The following is a 21194-nucleotide window of genomic DNA, read 5'->3' as shown; positions in this document are numbered from 1 at the left end:
TAAGACTGGCTCTGGATTGAGCCACAGTATGCAAACCATCTGATTCGAATTTTGAGTTCGTCTTGATATAGCCTGAAATGAACCAAATTATTAGTGAGAACTGATTTTTTCTCATAGATGTAAACCTTGATATAGGATATCCTATAAATGAAGCAGGATTTGAGAAGTGTGAGATACCCATATGTAGATGTAGCGATATGCAAGACAAGAAGGCGTCAAAACCATTAAAACATTAGAAATATGTTTAAAGTTTGGATGAAGATGTGAGTACTGTAATACCCAGACTTGCACGAGTAATTTTTTCTAGGCCTAATGATGTAAGAACAGATGCAAAGTCAAGGTAAACATTCCCATAACCGATTCCCCTCCATCCTTAGGAGGAAGGGTAAAGAGAAAGACTAAAAATGCACAATTTCATTTGTTCTTTATATAATTGACAGACATTTGTGGACCAGAGGGCATTTACATTCTAAGACTGCAATGTCAAAAGCCTTTGCATTGCCTCAACTCACTCGGAAGCCACAGAAAAATTATTCACCATATTTTACAGAAAATAATCAGGTTATATGCTGTGAAATTCAACACAATATATACAAGTATTTTCCAAAGTAGGTGATGTGGGGGAAGATAAGAACAAAACGTTTTTAAAGGGGCAATGGAACAAAATTTTGATATTTTATACTAGGTATGGACAAAACTTTTCCACCATATTCCCAATATAATGTAACGATTGGGATGCACTCCTGTATCAGGTATCGCCATATCTTGCAATGTATATACTACACACTGCCGTCTGGATTTGCTTATACAATGATGGAAAAGATTGTATGAAATTTGAATTCTGGTAATTTCTGGAAAACAAAATTTTTTTGCTTTTCTTAAGACACACATACTTTCGCAAGAAAATAATTACAGGCCCAAAAATGGGTTTTTCTCCACCTAAGTGCAAGTGAAATTAAAGAGTGAAAACCTTTGTGCTCTCTCTCTCATGTGCAGCAAATATTTCATCTCAACTATTGAAAATAATTAAATTTTTGGCACAACTTTTGTAAGATTTCGATTTATCAACAGACGTATAGAAATCCAATTTTTTCTTTCATTTAAAAAGAAGTATAGTCACCAGAAATCAACATTTTTTTCCCCTTCTTCCAGATTATAATTACACATAGAAAAATATATGAACAAAAATATGTTTTTATGTGCGTTATTTACAATCAATCTTTTATTTTTTTAAACATATATAGATGGATAATGGTACGATTGTTGAAGAAGCTCTGCAGAAATTTAGTCACTGAATCCAAATATGACTTATTAAAATAATTTGTTATGTACAGATCAAATAAACAAAAATTAACGGTAGTGGATGCCTGTACATGGCTGATTAATCAATCATTTCTCTATGTGATTCACACCACACATAAACTGAGCTATCATCAAAATGAAGGTCTAGTCTCTGAGCACGAGAAAGGAAAATTATGAAATATTTCCTCATATTCATTACCAAGTAAAAAAAAAAAAGATACATGAAAACATTTAAATGCAAGAGTATTTTTCGAACACATGAGCGAATATTACTTTTCATTAGAGCTGTCCTATGAAGTCATAATAGTTCATTATTTTGATATTATAAAAAAATTCATTCTAACAGGAGGGGGGGGGGGTGGTGAGAGTAAGCATTTAGAACAATGAATATATCACTATCATTTCAAGCACATGCATCGGGCAATAAAAAATTCAACTTGAAAACTAGGGATATATGAAATGCCATATTCTAAGGTGTATAAGGAACTACTTTTTTGCCAAAAATGGAGTCCAAAAACTAGAAAGGTTTCTTATACATTGATAGTATTAGATATTTTATCAAATTAATCATTTCCTCAAAACTTTTAGCAATGTTCTAATTTTCTTTGCAGAAATTATTGTTCTCCAAAGACAGAACAAACACCAACATGACGGAAGCAGTTCTGAACTGTGGCACTTGTGCCTGAGTTCCATGCAGAATCAATCGTTTCCACTACATCTAAAACAGAAATTTCTGTGTCGATTCTAACATCCAAAAATTTCCCTCATTTTTTAGCATTGTTGAATGCTAAAAAATGAGGGAAATTTTTGGAACTCAGACACAAGTGCCACGATTCAGAACTGCTTCCGTCATGTTGGTTTTTATTCCGAGTCTTTGGAGAACGATAATTTCTCCAAAGAAAATTAATTACTTAAAATAAAAAGATTATTTCTCCTGAAGATTCCTCCCAGATTAAGTGGGAAGAAAGCATAAATAGCACTGGGTGATTGTATCAATGATGAATTTGTGAGTATTGATTCTGATCTTGTAACTTCAGGACTTTTAGCAGACGACAATATTCTAGAATCAATCACCCAAAGCAAGTGTTTCATGTTTCAAAGAAATAGAATCAGAAAGTTCAGATGAAGTATCTGCACCATCTCTCCATGATGCACTAAAAACTCTAGATGTGATACGTCACTTCCTAGTCAGGAAAAAGCCGAACAATCGCGGTATAAATTGAATAGCGTAGAAAAATTTTTGTTTTCTCTTCGGAAAGGAAAACAAGCAAATGTACTTGACTATTTTTCATGAGGTAAACTTTTTTTTATGTTTTGATTCTATTTTGAAACAACCCCAAATTAAAATTAATGAGAATTAGCATTTTATTTAATACAATTGTTAGAATGTATATAATCACATACACAAAAACGATCGGACAAAAATTGAGAGTGAAACGCTGCTAACTCGACATGTTTGTCGATACTTTTGGGGTGTCGAGTTACTGAGAGTCTACTGTATTTTGTTGAAACTTGATATGTAGGTTATATGGACTATGGGTGGGAATAAAACTGCAATTTAAAAAAAGAAGTTAAATATTTTTAACACCAAGTGAAAAAAAAGTGGCACATTTTCATTGCAGTTTCCCCCCCCCCCCATGGTTCATTTAACCTACATATCAAGTTTCAATGGAATATGTCCACCAGAACAGGTGCTACTACATAGGTCAGAGTAGTGTCAGTTTAATTACAACCACCCTGTATATCAGTTAATTCAGTTTTTCCCAAAAGTCTGCGATTGTGATGATATCAAATGACAGCGATGATTTTTCTAAATCATATACACCATCTTTTTTTTCTAAAAATTCATGGGGTGTTCCTTATACCCATTAAAATACGTCATATGAAAATATATAGCAAAAAAGAAAATAAATTTCAAGCGAGAACATTTCTATACATTCAAGAACTGGGTTTAAAAATACACAAACATTTATCGCAATTCATAAATGAGGATTTAGAGACATTAAAAACCAGAATCACAAGTATTTTCTCAAATACGTAGTAACTAGTAACAATTTTTCAACGCATCACAGCATTTAATATCATTTGTAGAAAAAATTTACAAAACGTTTCAAGTTAATCATAGATAGCACAAATACATTATAAACATGCAGTTTTTTTCTCTCTCTCTTTATTTTATATAAAGATCTTTATTAACCTTCAATTGAAAATAATGAGAAAAAATTACACGTTAACAGTAAAAAACAGTTCAAATTGTTGCAAGTCATGCATAAAATAAACATTTAAACATACCCACTACGATGTCTTTCTCTCACTTTTCTTTCTTTTTTTAAATTGATTAAAATTACAAACATTCTATAATGCAGTCACAAAAAAAAGAAATGAATTTCATCGAAAACATTGCACAACATTTAACAGGATTAATACTGTACTCGCCAAAAGTTTCAACTTGTACAACTAATGCCATCGATCACATTTTTTATATAAGACGAGAATTTCGAAGGTACATCACAAGAACCACATATACAAACTTGTACTGAGCCAGTGTCTGTACTGTGAGCATACGTTGCATGCGGAGTTGGGTGAGGACTTTTGGTATATCTATAGCCTGAAATTTATTGGTTGAAACTAATTATACCTGCAAAATACTACTCATTTTTGCTTTCAACAAAAGAAAAAGAGAAGAAAAAGCATTTTTTTTTTGCTGTAGGATCACAAGAGTAATTTATAATACCTGATTATGGTCCAGTGCATATAGCATGATGTCACACAGAATAACAACGCCAGACCTTCCCACACCTGCACTGCAGTGAACAACCACTGGGGATGTGCTTTGGCTTTCCTGGGGTAATTGACTCACAGCCAAGCGCCGAACTGCATCAACTTCACTCATGAATTCTGAAAAAAAGGAAAATCAAATAAGCAGGAAAATAAAGCATTTGACAGGACAAATGATTTTCATAATACTAACAAAAGAACCTTTTCTTTGTTTCAGGGTAGAAGTTGTGATTTCTGTGTTTGCTTAGCTTAACATGCTGATTATAATATTGAAAATAACAAAAAGGAAATTTTTGCACTAATAATAATTTTAAAAACGGTAAATAACTTTCAGCATACGAGTTACATATCTAGACATTTAAGAGGAAAAAAAAGTTAAAAAATTTTAAATTAAAAAAAATAGGATGTTTTCCCATCTACATTTCATCTGCAAGTTTTAGCTCCCAAAAAATAATATCCCACAATATTTTTTATGTGTTCATTTCAAATCCCTATAGTGCGGAAAAGTTGCCTCCTTTAATAAGAAAAATTACAAAATAATTTAAAATCAGTTGATCTTCCAGTCATGCATCGTACTTGAATTTATGAAAATTGAATATTTTTCTCAAATTTTTTAATATTAGTCAAAATTACACAATCGAAATGCAAAAGTTTGTTATGCTTATTTTATGGTTCAATAAAGTAAAATAAATTAAAACATCATTAATATTTCAATGTTTATTGGTCGCGCAAATGTGTTCAAAAAATATTATTCAATTTTTTTCCAATTTCATTGTGTAGCTTTCACCCATTTTGTCCGAACAAAATGACTCAGAATTCATCCCAAGGAAGTATCTGCACCTCGAGTTCCACCCACAACCTACCCAAACACCCACCCAAAGTAGACGTGAGTATGTCTAATTTACATTATATTTTGAAACTAGTTACCACAATTGACCAGGATTCAGTGGTTCACAGTTGTTCAGACTTGCAATTGTACAGGTTTGAAGTCTGACTTTTAGGAGAAATCAGACATGATGATAACAGTGTAGATCAAATGTAGTCATCTCTAGCTTTCCATGCCCACATCCTTTAGCTGAGGTCGTGGTAACAAGTTTAGCACATCTCCCAACTGCCCGAGTGTGACTAGAGCATGTGTGAACTGCCCGTGGGAAGACCACTACAGTGGATGAATCAATGAACGCCAGGACTCTGCCACTGGACTTATCCCGTTGCAGAGATCTTTCAGCCCAGCTTCGTTACAGATTCTGGAACACAGAGCGTGTACCTAACAGTCTGAGTGTGTATGTAGTGTTGTTGTTGGGAATTTTTAGTGCCACCATCTACATTTGAAATTGTGAGTGAAGTGAAATGATTGAATATTTGTACCATAGTAGACCAGTTTCTCTCTGTGGTGAAACTTTCTAATGGGGGGGAATCAGCTTGCATTCACACTTACAAGTTAGGAACCACAGATATAGATGGTGCATCTAAACAAGGTCAAAATCTTTTCTGTGTCTATTGCATAACAGCTTACTGGGTGTGAAAACTCCCTGTGGTGGAGTATGAATCTGTAGATTGTTTGATTCTAAAAGTAAATGAAGATGCTGAGCAAAGACCAGCAGTACTATATTTATTAGACACATTCAAAGTAATAAAGTTCGGAAATTTTCCAGAGGATTTGTCAATTGGAAATCCTGTGCATCTGCCACTTTCTGGATGGCTAACTGCGGCCAATAGAGTTCTAACATTATACATTAGTTATGGCAGTGCTTGCTATAACTTGTCATTTTTGTACCCCATGCAAAAATTTACATTCGGGCCCTTCTGGGTCCCCCTTTCAATTGGGCCCTTTGCAGGTGTACCTGTTGCACCTGCCTAGTTACGGCACTGATAGCAAGTCTCAAAACTGGATATGATGGACTGTATTGACATTTTTGACATAATAGTTTCACATATTTTGCAAATTTTTTTTGCAGTTACAACTGATTATTTTTAACCTTCAACCCATTTGCACTTTTCCTCTAAATTTAGTACCTGGTCCATATCATGATACATCGATGAGGAAACAAGTTTTCACATACTACAAATGGATTACTCCATCCTTGTTAATAAGAAACTCAAAAGTTATTAAAATCAAAGACACAAATGGATTAAAATCAGAATTACACAACTTTTTTTTCTTTTCAAATTATAATTTGTGAGTTATTTCTATAATCAGTGCAACTATGTAAGTAATTTTAATGATTTTTTTGCAGAATCCCCTTTTTATATCGCATTATAGCAAACTTCATGATATAGTGTGTGTCAGATATCTATTACTTTGAAGTCCATTTTATGTACACAAAAGCTTGGATTTAGTTTCCAATAAATTTTGTTTCTAAACCACTAACTATGATTCAAATCTAGGCCCACCAAACTGGTGAGCTAACCGCCAAGGACATGAAAACTATCAGAAATATGCAGGTATGCGTACTTATAAAACCTTTAACATCTTCAGGACAACTGTGATCAGGCCAATCTGTGTACTGAATATGCCAAACACTTCGCTGTTGATGAGAGATGATATGGCACAAAGTCAATGAGCAGGTTATATACGTTGGCGAGGACATACTGAAGTTACGAATAATCTGAAACTGATATAAAGAAAAGTATGAAAGTAATTCATCAAAAATGAAAATCAGAAATTAATAAATAACCAATAACAAATAATTTCAGTCACATTGTTTTTTTCCCTTACTTCTCCAATTTGCAATGTTTTATTATCTTCTTGAGGCCAGTAAGGAAAGCATTTTTCCTGCCCTTCTTCCTGTAAGAAAAAAAGATGTACACATGAGTACTTCCATGATAGCTTTAACCCAAGCTATCTTTTGTGGATTTATGGTTTTAGAACTGTATGGAGCACCCTCCTTCCCCCCCATTGAGGTAAATATTCAAAATAAACTTTTTGTCCAGCAAATTACTTTGATAGAGGTAGTGCATGAAAAGTTCCATGTTATATAGTTCTTAGCTGATTTTGGAAGGTGAATAGAGAGCTAATGCAAATATTTATTTACAAAATACACATGTTTAAAAATACCCTTTACTCTACAAGACCAAAGAATAAAATCCCAAATTATTAAAAATACGCATTATAAAAATTGCATACCTGTACTTCTGTCAGCATTACAATGACAGATACGTGATGTTCCCAAACCATTTGCCAGAAACTATATAGAGTATTTGGTAATGGGCCTTGAGCAGCTATATAAAACCTCTGAACTCCACCTACAGAAATCTGAAAGCAAATAGAAAAGAAGTCTCCAGTCAGATTCAATATAACACGGGTATAGAATGAAGAAACAAGTTTAAGAATCTGATACATATACAGGGTGATTCAAATTATTTGTCTGTAGGGCTAACTTTGTAACTTTAGAAGTTTACTTTCAGTTACAAAAAACTTTCAAATGACTCCCAGTTTCTTTAAATGACAAATTTTTTTTGAGAGATTGTACACATTAAAAATAAAAACTAACTTTTTATAGTCCGTCCCAGTGTTCTAAAAAACCCAATTAGAAAGTTGTTGTCCTGTCTCGCCCGAGGCCCCTAAAATAGTCTATGTTTCTAAGAGCAATATTTGATAAGATATTTGAATTAAAAAAATGGTGAAAAATTGGGAAGAAACAGCATATATGGAGAAAAAAAAGATTGTTCAATAGTTTATGCTGATCTTAATTTTACTCCACTTTTTGACTTCAAATATCTCAGTAAATATTGAACTTATGTGGAATTTCTTTCTGTTTGCCTAAGGAGAGACAGGGTAACAACTTTCTAATTGGGTTAGCACATGGGGACTGAATAGAATGTTAATGTTTTTATTTTTTGTGTGTAAAATCACCCACAAAAATTGTCATTTAAAGAAACCGCTTCTCATTTGAAAACTTCTCTTGTAATTGGAAATGCACTTCTAAAGTCAATGGTTGCAAAGTTGGTCCTACGGACAAACAATTCGGATCACCATGTACATAGGGTGTTTGCTGTTTGTGTTATCCCAAAATAAAAATCAGCTTTTGAAATTATGACTAAATTTCAAATAAAAGCAAAATTGCAAATCATTCTTTCAAAATCTGTTTCATTCCATAAAAAAAAAACAAATAAATAAAAATAAATATACACAGCCAAACAATTTTTTTTTCAGCTTATGAAATGAACTTCAGTTGATGCAAAATAAAAAAATAAATTCCCTGAATGTTTAAGGCTTTTTTTGTTAACATGGGTTAACTGCAATAAAACTTATTTCACTCAACACATTACTTGGAACAGATATTTTCGACTGAAAATACTGCTTTTCTCACTATTTATGTCATATTGTGTGGCCTAATATTTCTTCTTCAGATGATAAATGCATTATTTGTCCAGAAATGAAATAATCTTTCTGGACAGCTGTATCAAAGAAAATAAACAGTCTGACTAGTAATTGCATGCATAATTAAATCTGTTCAAAGCAACTTACGCTCAAATGTGAAGCATTGATATAACCCGTTTTGTTCTCATTTGTAGGTGTGAGCTTCACCCTGTTCTCTTCATATGGGAAAACATCTTTGAAACGATTACGGGGAACATTTTCTGTCATCAGAGCAGTTGAAAAATCTGCCATTGGCTTCTTTTTGACGATGTGCTCAAATTCTAAGAAAACTTGGCCTTCAAGAAGTTTGGTTTCCAGAGCTTGGATCTGCATTAAAAAAAAAAAAAATTGACTCCATTTTTCTCCCTTGATGATAAAACTTTAACTAAAGTTTTATCATCAAGAGAAAAAATCTGATGACTTAGAGAAAATTACACTAGTGTAATTCCATGAATTTTTTCTGATTCATGAAAATTACCCATTAAATTGAAAAAAAACAACAAAATCAATATGTGATTGAAAATAAACTACAGTAGAACCTCCGGAATGTGAATGAATTCATAATCTGGACACTTTTGCTCAGAATCCTGCTCCCACAAAGCAGATATTTAAAGTTTTTTCTTTACACAAATTCTGTTTTGACGTATTCTTTATTGCACCAGCTATTTTCTATCTTTTTCGTAGCACATTTTCCTGATATATTTTTGGTGTCCACTGCAGTTTTTGGGCTTATGAGAAAGTGGGAACAAAGATGGCACCTGTCTCTCTCAATGAGTGCGATTAAGAATGTCCACTTTGGTCTAAAAACAGAACTTTTCTTCCTTCATATAATTTCTCTGCACTGCACAGTTAACCTTAGAGTGCTGGACAAGTTCTAAACCACTATTATTTCCAGTGATTATCTAAGTGCATTTTCAAACATGCCAAAAATTTGAAGTGATGTTGCAGGGATAAACTGCTGACAACAACAAAACACTTTAAATATCTGTGAGAAAAATGAACTTTCATAAAAAGCTAGAATGTGAAAAACCAGAACAAATGTTGTGTAAGGAATATGAAATCAGAAAATTTACACCTTTCACAATCATCAAAAACAATTTTTTTTCCCCAGTTTCTTTTATATTCGAGTAATACCTACGAAATGTGTTCAAAGAATAAGTGTAAAGGGATCTTTTTACTAAAAATGTAAATTTGAAATTATGATTTAAAATTAAAAATTACCTGTTATTATATGCATGTACAATAGAATCTGGACTATCCGGCCTATGGTCTATTGTGGCGGAAGGGCGTGTCGGATAGGCCAGAGTTCTAAAAATGCTCACTTCCTACTGCCCCCATAACATCGAAATCACCATTTTAAGAGCAAAAAACCACGCCTATTCATATTTTGTGACCTGTTGGTGTAGGCCAATGATTTACACATAAATGTATACATAATGTAAATATTTCTTACGTACTGTACATTTTAAAAATTTATTACGTGAAAAAAAAACTCCAAGAATATAAATATTATGAAAATTATGTGAATAGCTCTTATTTATCATTTACTGTAACTTTCTGCTAGTAAATAGTCATTATCTTATGTAACAATTAAAACTTCTTTGTAACTCTCGCCAAATTGCAACTTAGTGAAGTTTGGCAACAGCTCTGATGATTTGGCGATGTCATGGTGCCAAGAGACTAGGCCACATATTCAAGATTCTACTGCATATTCCTTTATTAATTTTCTTCCAAAAGAAAATATGAATCAAAATGCTCAAAGAGGCATACTACTGCTTTAACCCATTGACACCGGTTGGTAAGAAAATTTGCTATTCAACATTTTAATTTTTTTTCCTTGCCAATAAATGTGGTGGGAGTGGTTTAACTCAGCATATTTTTCTTTCTAAGAATCAAAGTCGTCTTTAATGGGTAAATTATGAAAAGCAGTAGTGTGCCTCTTCGGCATGCAAAAATAAACCAAATAAAAAATACTAGGTCTATAATCCAGAATCACCTGGGTCCAGAGGAGTTTGGATTAGAGAGGTTCTACTGTAAATGAATACATACAAGGTCTGTACAAAAAGTTCCAGATTTTCAACGTTATTTCAGGTCAAACAGACTTTGTAGGTCTCTTTGACCTGAAATAACTTGTAAACAGAACTGCTATGCATCTCAGATAACAGCATAGTAGATTTTTAATTTTATCTTGGTGAGTTTAATATTTTTGGTACAATAGATAGAAATTTTACTAATTTAGTTTTTTTACATTGAGTGCCTAAAAAACAAATTGATTTTTATATTTCTTCCTAATTACCACTTCACATGCTGTTGTTTGTTGCACCTTAGGCATAATCATTTTATTATACTATGATCTATGTTGCATACAGTTGCATTAAAAAAAATCAGATGATCGGTTTTTTTCCCGTTTGAAATGGAATGCAAATTATATTATGCAAATTGGAATCACGTTGTATGATGTGTCTCTACATAACTCTTACGAATGAGTAAATTCTATCGGAAAAGAAAGGGTATATAATATGCTGCTCTCCAAAAGGAAGTCATTCAAAACTCAGAAAAAGTCGGACAGGAGGAATTTTTCCTTGTTTCTGGAGCTATTTTTTATTTAATTCAAAATCATTTGCCTCAAAACTTTAAAAGTGGAGACAATGCCTCGTAAAAGGAAAATGTTTCCATTAAGAACACAAAAACTCATGGTTTACTGCCAAAAAAAGAATTCTAAGATGGCCATCACAGTAACCTAATCTAAATCCAATAGAGAATCTATGGCAGGTGCTTAAACGTCATTGTAAAGCTATGAAATTTTCTAATCTGGATGCAAAATTTCAGTTTTTGCAGCAGGAATGAGAAAAAAATATCTGTCAAAACTTTGACTAATTTGGTGGACTCACTGTGGACTTTGTACCCAGCAAATGCAGTGTAGTAATTAGTCATGGGATATCCTACTAAATATTGAAAAGTATGTCATTATGTTTAACTTTTATGTTTTGATAATTCTTGTGAATCATCATCTTTTTTAATCACATAAGTTTGAGTTATTATTGCTTAATCTATATGCTTTATATACTGCTTTAATCCATGCATTAAAATATTTGAACAAAAATAAGGTCATCACACATTTTTTGGAACACAACTAACAGCAGCCCCATCTTTATTTGCAAATTATTTTGGGTGAAGAGACTTTCCTGTGCGCCCTGTGTAATTTGACCAGAATTATAAAAACCAAATTGTTACCCTGGAGTCTACAGGAAACCTCTTGTCATCTGGATCTGATACTGCAAGTATGTCTGGCTGGGACAGGGTCAAACCATTCATGGCGGCAACTAACATGGGACCCATAGTATGAGATTCATCATTCAGAGATAAATTCATTGGCTTGGTTTTCTCAAGTTGATGAGCCCGTGTACCAGGTGTCCTCTTTGCACCGACGGAATCAACAGGCTTGGAGACGCGTGTTGCAGACTGCGGCATCTGATAGGTCACCTCTGTACTCTGGGCAGTCATTACAGTGGAGAAAGCTGGCTCAGTAACTCGGCACCCAGTGCTCTCTACTGCCGTCACCTGTGTAATGACTGGATTCATGTTCTGGTAAGTGTGGTGTCCTGGAAGACTGTTCCGAACTTGGGCATGAGAAACATAATGATTGCCACTGTTGAGATTAGAAATCGGACCACCACTCGCATCAGTAAGATTAGTGTCTGAGGATGAAGTAAATGGCAGGCCATCAGAATGGTACTGAAATTGTATAGGAAGTTGTTCCACATTTCCCAGATGAGCTGACTGTTGAGTTTCAGTGTGGTAACTGAAAGTAGCTAAAGGTGATACTACGCTTGTAAAATCTTTTGGAGATGCACACTTCTGACTAGAGTCTAATGGTAATTGCTGCAAAAAATATATAAAATAAAATAAATAAAATAAAACGCAATTTAAAACATAACAATAGTACAGTAGAACCCTCGATAACTCGACATGCACAATTGTTATGTAGTTAATTGTTTATAATATGCTTAATTTACTGTTATATAGTAATATTGTTTTTCAGTGTAGGGCCAGGATTACACTATAAAAGTTTTTGTAAAACTTAAAAAATGCAACCATTAATAGTACTGGTTATATTTACACAAATGCAACCAATAGTTTTATTGGCTAAATTTTTAAAGTTTTACAAAAGAACTTTTATCAAACTTTCATAGTGTAATCCCAGCCTAAGAGAAAAAAATACAGTGAAACAAATTTATAGCAATCTCCAAAGCAGAATGTGCCAAAATCTGCTACGTACGTCACAGAACAATTTGGAAGAATTTTAAGAAAAAGTGCAAAAAACACTATTACATGAATGGGGATTTTTACAGCAGAACATTTCAAGTTAGCCGAGGTCTCCTCACAGAACAGTGCTAAACATTCTGCTTTGGGGGATGTCTGCTGCAGCAACGACAATCTGCGCTACGAGATCCTCCGGTCCACAGGCATCGCATAAACGAGTGATTTAAGGAGGCCCCATAGGAAAAAGTCACACGGAATGAGATCCAGCGAATGTGAAGGCCCAGCAATGGGTCCCATACGTCCAATCCACCTCCTTGGGTATGTAACATTGAGGTGATCGATCATCATGGCAAAGTTAGTATAGTGCGGACAACGCCTCATCGGATATTGCTGTTAGTACATCCGCTGTGTGCAAAGCACCCACCGCCATTTGCTTGACCATAAATCAGATGCATATCAGCGTATTCCTCGTTTGTGTAGTTAGCCATCACGATACTCATTGAAACAGACAACTAACTGCTGCACGTGATTACTATCCCAATAATGCCAATTTACGTCATCCACAGCATGTGACTCTACACCAGTGCATGAGTTTCACAACGCTGCTTACGTCAGATATGGTGAGCGAATGCATTCAGCGATCAACTGAAATCCACCTTTCGTTTCCTCTGGACTCAGAGCCTGCATGCTTTTTTTTTTTGTGATTTTCACCCTTTCAACGTGGTTTATGACACCATCTTCCATTACAATTTTTATTCCTCTTGATGCCTACTAACAACCCTGGGTTTGTTGTCTCATTAACAGAACGCCCTGTACAGTGTAATGAAAATACAGCAAATTAATAGCGTTATTTTAATATACACGAAAATGGACATAGTGGCTTTTACATATACATAGTATTTTAATTGCAATGTTTTATTATTCCCCTTATTTCATGGAATGAGCATCGCATTGCTTACACTTTAAAAAACATGATTTTAGAGACTGGTGGTGGTATGAATGCTCATTTTCGTCTCAACAAACACAATTTGTAAGATATTGGCCTACTGCATTACGTGATATTCAAAATCGTAGTGGCATCAAAGTAGCATTTTTAAAATGGGCAATTTAGGAAGCATTGCCGAAATTAAAAATGTGCATTAAATAAATTTTATATCAGAAATGCATGGTGGGTGTGGGACTTATCTAAAGTCCATAAACAAAATGTCATATTTTGATGGTTCTTTTTTCCCGATACAGTGACGCATACATTCATGCTGTTGCCCGACATGCCCGGGGTATGTAAAAATTTGAAGCAGCCTTGTATTTTTTTTTCTGACCACATGGCCGTCGTAAGGATGAAAAAAAAATTCAAACACTATTTTTTTTGTAGTTTTTTAATCAACATTTATGTGAGTAATTAGAATGTGAAATGAATGTGATGACACATGTATTTGCAGAATAATGAATTGTGTCCAAAAAAAAATGAATTTTTCACAGAGATTATTCTCATAGACCTATTGTATCAACTCTCTGCCCAGTCCCTTTCTCAGAATTACCCCGTACCTCGTAATAGAGCTCAATTAAAACTTTTCGTTACAGACCCCTCCCCTCTGCAGAAGGGGTTTAGGGGTCCATCTTCTTGTCTGCGTTGGCGACAAATTTTAGTTTGTCATTCCTCACAAGTCAAAAAAGGGCGGAAAGATATTGCTCCAAGACGACACAGAATTCTTGAAGAGAGACTGCATAATCCACATTCGCAAACGTTGGGTTTCCTAGGCCCATCGTTTGGTGACAGAGATTTGAAATCCTAGCCATGCCCACGTGAGTGCCCAGGAGCAGCTTTACAAGTGCGTCCTGTGGCTGAAACAAATTTGAATATCATCCCCTTTTATAATAATTTTATCTATTACACTGCTATTGTTGAGATTTCAACAATGAAATTTAGTATTAAACAACAATATTTTCAACAATAAACCTGATGAACTGAAACAACAATGTTAGTATTCTTGCAACAGATTACTGTTACGATGAAGGGAAAGATGCCATTTCAATGTAGTTTTATTTTCTTATGCAGAGATATTTGTCAATAAGTTTCACGATTACCTGAAAAGACTACTTTTCTTTTTCTCATGCAATCATGTCAGATAATTGATTGCACGAAATCAATGTGATTCTATGGGGTTGTGGAATACATTTAAATATGACTGTCACAAGTCTTGTGAATTTAGTAAATTGAATATACAGTGATACCTCAGCCAATAAAGATAATTCATTCCAGAATCACGTTTGTTAGCCAAAATGCAATTTCCCATAGGTTTATATGAAAAATTGTTTGTTTCAGGTACTACCCATAATTTAAAGATAACTTTTATATAAAACAATAAAAAGCATTTTGAAAAACATAAAAACTAATCGAAGGCTGAGATGAGAAACTAATCCGCTTTTCCAAATGTATTTTCTCTAACTTTAATCTTATGAGAATATCTAATAGGCGTCCAAATACCAATATTGAAAACAGAAAATAGTACATCGAAACTTTCAAAGAAATAATGGTTTAGAATACATAAGGGGGTGTTCTGTTAATGGACAGACAAACTCAGAGGGTTGTTAGTTAATGTATATCAAGAGGAATAAAAATTACAACAGAACATGGTGTGGCAAACTACATTGGGAGGGTGAAAATCATGAAAAACGCAACTCAGAGGGTTGTTAGTTAATGTATATCAAGAGGAATAAAAATTGCAACAGAACATGGCGTGGCAAACTACATTGGGAGGGTGAAAATCATGAAAAATTCATTTAGGTTTCAACGTTACACTGGAATGATAAAAAGTACAATAATAACTACAAAAAGATTTATTTGATTAATTATTAGAAGAGTTGTTGGAAGTGGATGCCGCTGACGTCATTACAGTCTGCAACAATGTGAAAATGATTCCCAGATGCACTCGAAGATACCAGGTATGCTTTTGACATGTGCCCCAAAGCAGAATGTGCCAAAATCTGTGACATACATTGCAGAACAATTACCGCTACTGCAGAAAAATTTGGAAGAATTTTAAGAAAAAGTGCAAAAAACACTATTACATGAATGGGGATTTTTACCATAGAACATTTCCAGTTAGCCGACGTCTCGTCACAGAGCAGTTAAACATTCTGCTTTGGGGATAACAATATTCAAGGGACCAGAAAAATGTATTGTTACTGAATGCGATAATTGAACGTCACCAAGTTGGCATTCACCTCACTTATACAGTAGAACCTCGATAACTTGACATTTATTATTCTCATGGTTGGCATACTACTAAATTCAATGGGAAGAAACCTGTTTAGCTCGTCACAAGATAGCTAAACCCTGATGAAGTTGATTATGATTCACATTGTATTATCACAACCAATTTTTCAAAATTGCTTGTGGATTGCTAATTAATGTATTTTTATCGACAATTCTCTCGTATATTTCAACATTTTTTTTTATTTTATTAGTTTTTGCCGAAAGTAATTCCTTGTATCTTGAGTGGTAGGGTCACTTTCAACATTTTGAAAATTGAAAGGACTATGAAAGTCAGAGATAAGTGCAGATGATACCTGATATTTTTGAGAAATGGTTGAATAAGCTAAAAAATAAAAGTTTTTTCAACCTTTGGCAATCACACTGCTCATTTGCAAATAATATTGAAATAGATGCTTCTGATATACCATAGCTGCCAACTTTTGAAAATGAAAATTCGGGAGATTTTCGCGCAAAACCGTATTTTATGCTAAAACCACTCCCTAATAAATACAATAGGGATTTTCCAAATAAAATAGGGATTTACCAAACATAAAAGTTAAAGCGTAGGGAATAAAATCCCTACTGAAGTCAAATTAAAATAGGGATTTTACACACATGGAAGTTAAACCCTTGGGAATAAAATTCCTAAGCAAAAAAACAAGTGAAATTGGAGGCCAAAACTTCAATGATGTAAATATAAATATTGTGTTCAATCAGAAACGCTGTGAACAAACATTCTGCGCGAATGGCCCCAAAATCATCGGAAGATGAAGGAAAACACCGTCAATTTTTGAAGAACACTGACTTTTTGTGACACTTGCTTGATGGTTTTTTTTCATTTCACGAGTGATGATGACAGTCTTTCCATGACCGATGTTTATGTCCGTAACACAACTTGTACAAAAAGGAAAAGTTGGCCCTCTTCTGGAACGTTTGATGAAAGGAAATTCATCGGAATAAGTGTCTTTAAAATTGATTAAATATGTTTTTGCTTATCATTATTCATGCTTTGTTATATCGCACGTACGTAACTTCAACAAAAGAAATTTTGACCATATGCGCGTCACTAGAATCTTCAATTATTATCCAGGACTATTGGCTGCTAAGCCATTTCCCTGCACGATAAGACAAACAACTTTCTTGTTCTTGTTACCATCAGAGGGTTGTTAAGGGTGTATTAAGGAGTTCTACCCCTTAAGAAATTCCTTAGGGATTGTTTTCATAAGCGGGGATTTTTTTTAATGAAGTAGGGAATTTTTAGGGACAATTAGGGATTTTTGTGATTTTCGTAAAAATTCGGGAGATTTAAGAACTTTTCGGGAGGTCGAGCGATGACGCTAAAATTCGGGAGATTCCCGAAAAATTCGGGAGACTTGGCAGCTATGATATACTTATGTTTTTTTTCACTATAATTTGAGATTATTGGGAAATTTTTCGTAGAAAATTACAGATAACTTTGTTAATTTATAGATGGAATGGAATTATTCAATTATATAAGTACATGTACATGACATTAAATGATGTTTAAAAATTGAGAGGGCGAGATCAAATGAAACCTAGCTAACTTGACATCCCCTTAAGTTGACATGTTCATAGATACTTTTGGGGTGTCAAGTTATCGAGGTTCAACTGCATTTACTATGCACTGTGAAATACAATTCTCCTTCTTGACCTACAGATTTCACGAGCATTATTAAACAATTTGAGAACAAAAATAACACTAATGAAAGCACAAGGTGGCTAAAATAAAACTGAGCTACTCAAAGCCATCTGCATCTCAATCTAATCAGAATAGCACAAAATTATGAATGAGGAGAAGGATTCTGTAAAAGCATTTTCTAACATGGGAGGGGGCTCATACCTCCCAGCCGAGCAAATTTTTGAATTTTTTTGTAAGTATTTCAATAAAAAGAAAAAAAATAATAAAAAACCTTTAATGTGCTATTTTAATCAATTTCTGTTCATTTAAATATTTTTTGAAGGTTGATTACTCAAAATTTCTCAGAAAGAAATACTTTGGGCCTCCCCAAAATGTTGATTCTGAACATGGGATGTGCACAGTAGAAAATATGGGAGAAATAAAACTAACTGCCTTTTTATAAATGCAAAGTCTTGGTTGCAAATGCCCGAATGGAATTAAATAGGGTATACAAAAAGGAAAGTGAATCTTCAGTCAGACAGTCTGATTAGCATTCTAATTTATTCTATTACACACTCATCCTACTTACAGTGGAATATTGAGTAATAGTTTGGTTTTAACGTTGCATTCATGTATATTTTTGAATAAACAGGTGTCAAGTACAGTAGACTCTTGATAATCCAGCTGTGCACTAGTCCATCGCACCCAGTAATACAGTGTTTTAGGAGTTTTCTTTGACCACAGAATAGGGAAAATGCTCCTGCATGTGTGCACAAAAGTTTGCTATTTAATTGCACTTCTGCAAGTAACTTCCAGTAATCCATCACACACCCTTCGGTCTGATAGGTTCCAGATTAGTGAGTCTACTATACATAAATATATTTTCAACCTTCCTCGCTCAAATCGATCTACATCTGCATTTGACACAGGATATTGGGCTTAAGATATATAATGATTGTATGTATGAATATTCTCATCTTGCATATGTGCGTGTATGAAGAAAATGACAGGTCAAGTTAAAGAGGAAAATGAACATACAGCTAAACTTTGATATAATGATACACTGCAGATCAACAAAAAATATCATTGTAGAGAGATTTTTTGTTGTATCAAGAGGTTTAACATTAGACTACAGACATTTCCACACAAGCCTTGAAAAGATGTTGTAGAGGGATTTATTGTTTATATCAAGTATCGTTGCAGCTACATTTCACTGTAATTTTTATTGTGCAAAAAGTGGCCTTTTAATAGAGAAAAAATAATAATTATGACTGGGAGAGGTTAAGAGTCTGGGATCAGAAAAAATGACCTTAAATGAAGGTCTGGTCTTCCAGAAAGAAGTTTTACATTGTCTTATAGAAGAATGATTTACCTGATGATTTTTGGTGAGATCAGGAGTGCTAGAGCTCTGCTTGTAAGGATATGGCGGAGGTGGTTTAAACTGATACATGACATGTGCTTTTGCAACCATCTGCTCTGTGGTTATATCATTAGCTAAGTTTTGAGATGCTAATTCTGGTGAACTGTATGTATGCAGTGGAGGATTTGCACAAGGAAGAGGTACATTTTCATAATGTCTGCACAAAAAAAACACTAAACATAAAAATCATAATACAATTGAATCATATCAAAATAAAATTTAGAAATATTTAATCCATAACAGATTAATTTTATTGCTGTGAATAATAACAAATTTTAATATCAAGTAAACATTCAGTTCCATTAAATAAGATATCTGTATGGTGGAGATAAAGGGCATTATGTCAGAAAATGGAAATTTTATATTCGAGTCATTTGAAGATTTATTTTAGTATCTCTCTCAATGGAGCCTGCTTCTTTTAGAAAGTGAATACCTGTTATTTCATTGAAATAGTACTTAGCGCCTTATACCTTTGTGTAGTATACTGAAATAAATAATGTTATCTTAATATTGATTAAAATAGACACAGAGCCCTTTACGTTCATCATACACATATAAAACTCTATCCCTGAATTTCTTCAAAAAGTATTGAAAATATTTTCCCTCAAATTTTAATATAAAATATTAAAAATTAAATTTGAAAATAATTTTTGAAATTTAATTCACATAAATGTGATTTCATTTCAAATATTCAACATGGCCTTCCTCAACTCTGAAAATTAACATTAGCATCAATAAGGAAATACTCTAGCATTTCAATAGAATTAAAGAGGACAGATGAGCAATATTTTGATGATATAGTAACACCTATTACAAAAAACATTACCCTTTACACCATAGTTTTCCAAACTTTTTATTCCATCACCCAGTTTTTCAGAATTTTTTTTCTCTCCCCCCAACTCAAGCGCACCCATAGGATCCTATGTTATACCCGCAGCTTCTATCACCCCCTGGATATTTCCATCAACCACCAGGGGGCAATATTGCCCACTTTGGTAAACACTGTTCTACACGAATGCTAAGTTATAACTTGATAAGGAACATTTAGAAGGTTTAATTTGACACTTTTTCTAAAGCTGGAAAATTCTGAGATGAATTATTTAAACTTGTATATCGTCCGCTTTTTGTCAGAAACATGAATGTGCAAATTTTAAAACTTGGAAGATGACGTTTGAATGAAGGTTTTTAACAGTCGGCTGATGTGAAGATATATTTAGGAAAGAAAGAAAATTCAACTGCCCTTGCGAGAATTGCCTGAGTAGCACCAGCCAGCTGTTAAAAACCTTTGTATGGATAGCAGAGAGTAACATCCTCGGATGAGGTTTGAATGTTCACTCTACTCTATGAGTAACATAGGTATAACATTGGTCCTCATCACACAAGGATACTCAAATTGAGCATGAGTAGCCTCTACTCGAGAGTTGAGTTGACTTGAACGAGTCGAGTTGCGCCTTCTCCCTCACATGGCACAACTAAAAAAAATCTCAAAGTCTCGGAAAATGAGTAAAAATGACAGTGTTCAGTTTACCTTCTTATCTCCCTGTACCTCTTAAATTGGGATAGAAAAAAAAAAAAATTTCCTGTGATTCTGGCAGAGATGTGTGTGCGTGTGTGAAGACGATATTATTATATTATAAATAATTGCTATCCCACAGTACTAGCTCAGCTATAAAAGCCAAATTGGAAGAAAACTGTAGGTATATCCAAGGCCATAATTAGATACTTTGTCAACCAGGCAAACCAGCATTTTGACCCCCCTTGCCATGTAGAAGCAGTTAACAGGTGAATTGTTTGGCTCGGGGCACCAGACCCACCTGCCCCCCCCCCCTCCAGTTGCCATCCTGGGTATATCCATAGATACACACAAGTTGAAAAGATTATTCACTGTAGACTATCATTTCAGCACAGTGTCGTCTCAAGAGCATCGTGAGGCCTCGGGCAAAGTGATTTTCCTGAGACCCCTACCTGGTAAGAAAGCTGCCTGCAAATTCATATGCTCACTCTTGAAAATTTCATCAAGTTTTCATTTTCATGGGCCCCATGCATTAAGAGGGCTCTGTTTCAGCCACAGAATTACAGGAATCGTATTCCAAATTCATGGGAATCGAATTCCAAATTCACAGCATTCTACGGAATGAGGAAGTAAGAAACATTTACCTGGAATTAACTCCTG

At 34.1% G+C, this 21194-nt stretch overlaps 1 protein-coding gene across 1 annotated transcript in view; it reads right to left on the bottom strand.

Annotated features, from left to right (window-relative positions):
* Nucleotides 1–3633: 3633 nt before the first annotated feature.
* Pez (protein tyrosine phosphatase non-receptor pez) overlaps nucleotides 3634–21194 on the bottom strand; it is a 38661-nt gene continuing 21100 nt past the window's right edge. The window contains exons 15-22 of the mRNA XM_089235884.1: nucleotides 18974–19178; nucleotides 11678–12325; nucleotides 8552–8770; nucleotides 7208–7336; nucleotides 6800–6868; nucleotides 6536–6695; nucleotides 4037–4200; nucleotides 3634–3910 (exon numbers count right to left, since the gene is read on the bottom strand). Coding sequence (XP_089092010.1) covers nucleotides 3782–3910; nucleotides 4037–4200; nucleotides 6536–6695; nucleotides 6800–6868; nucleotides 7208–7336; nucleotides 8552–8770; nucleotides 11678–12325; nucleotides 18974–19178 — 1723 coding nt within the window. The 3' untranslated portion in view covers nucleotides 3634–3781. The remainder of the gene's footprint in view (nucleotides 3911–4036; nucleotides 4201–6535; nucleotides 6696–6799; nucleotides 6869–7207; nucleotides 7337–8551; nucleotides 8771–11677; nucleotides 12326–18973; nucleotides 19179–21194) is intronic.

This window comes from Pholcus phalangioides, unplaced genomic scaffold, assembly GCF_987345545.1.
Source record: "Pholcus phalangioides strain wild (caught in Gottingen) unplaced genomic scaffold, Ppha-v1.0 ptg000009l_1, whole genome shotgun sequence".
In the NCBI taxonomy this organism is placed as follows: Eukaryota; Metazoa; Arthropoda; class Arachnida; order Araneae; family Pholcidae; genus Pholcus; species Pholcus phalangioides.
The sequence above is the reverse complement of the archived record's forward strand: the minus strand, read 5'-3'. Positions and strand labels throughout refer to the sequence as shown.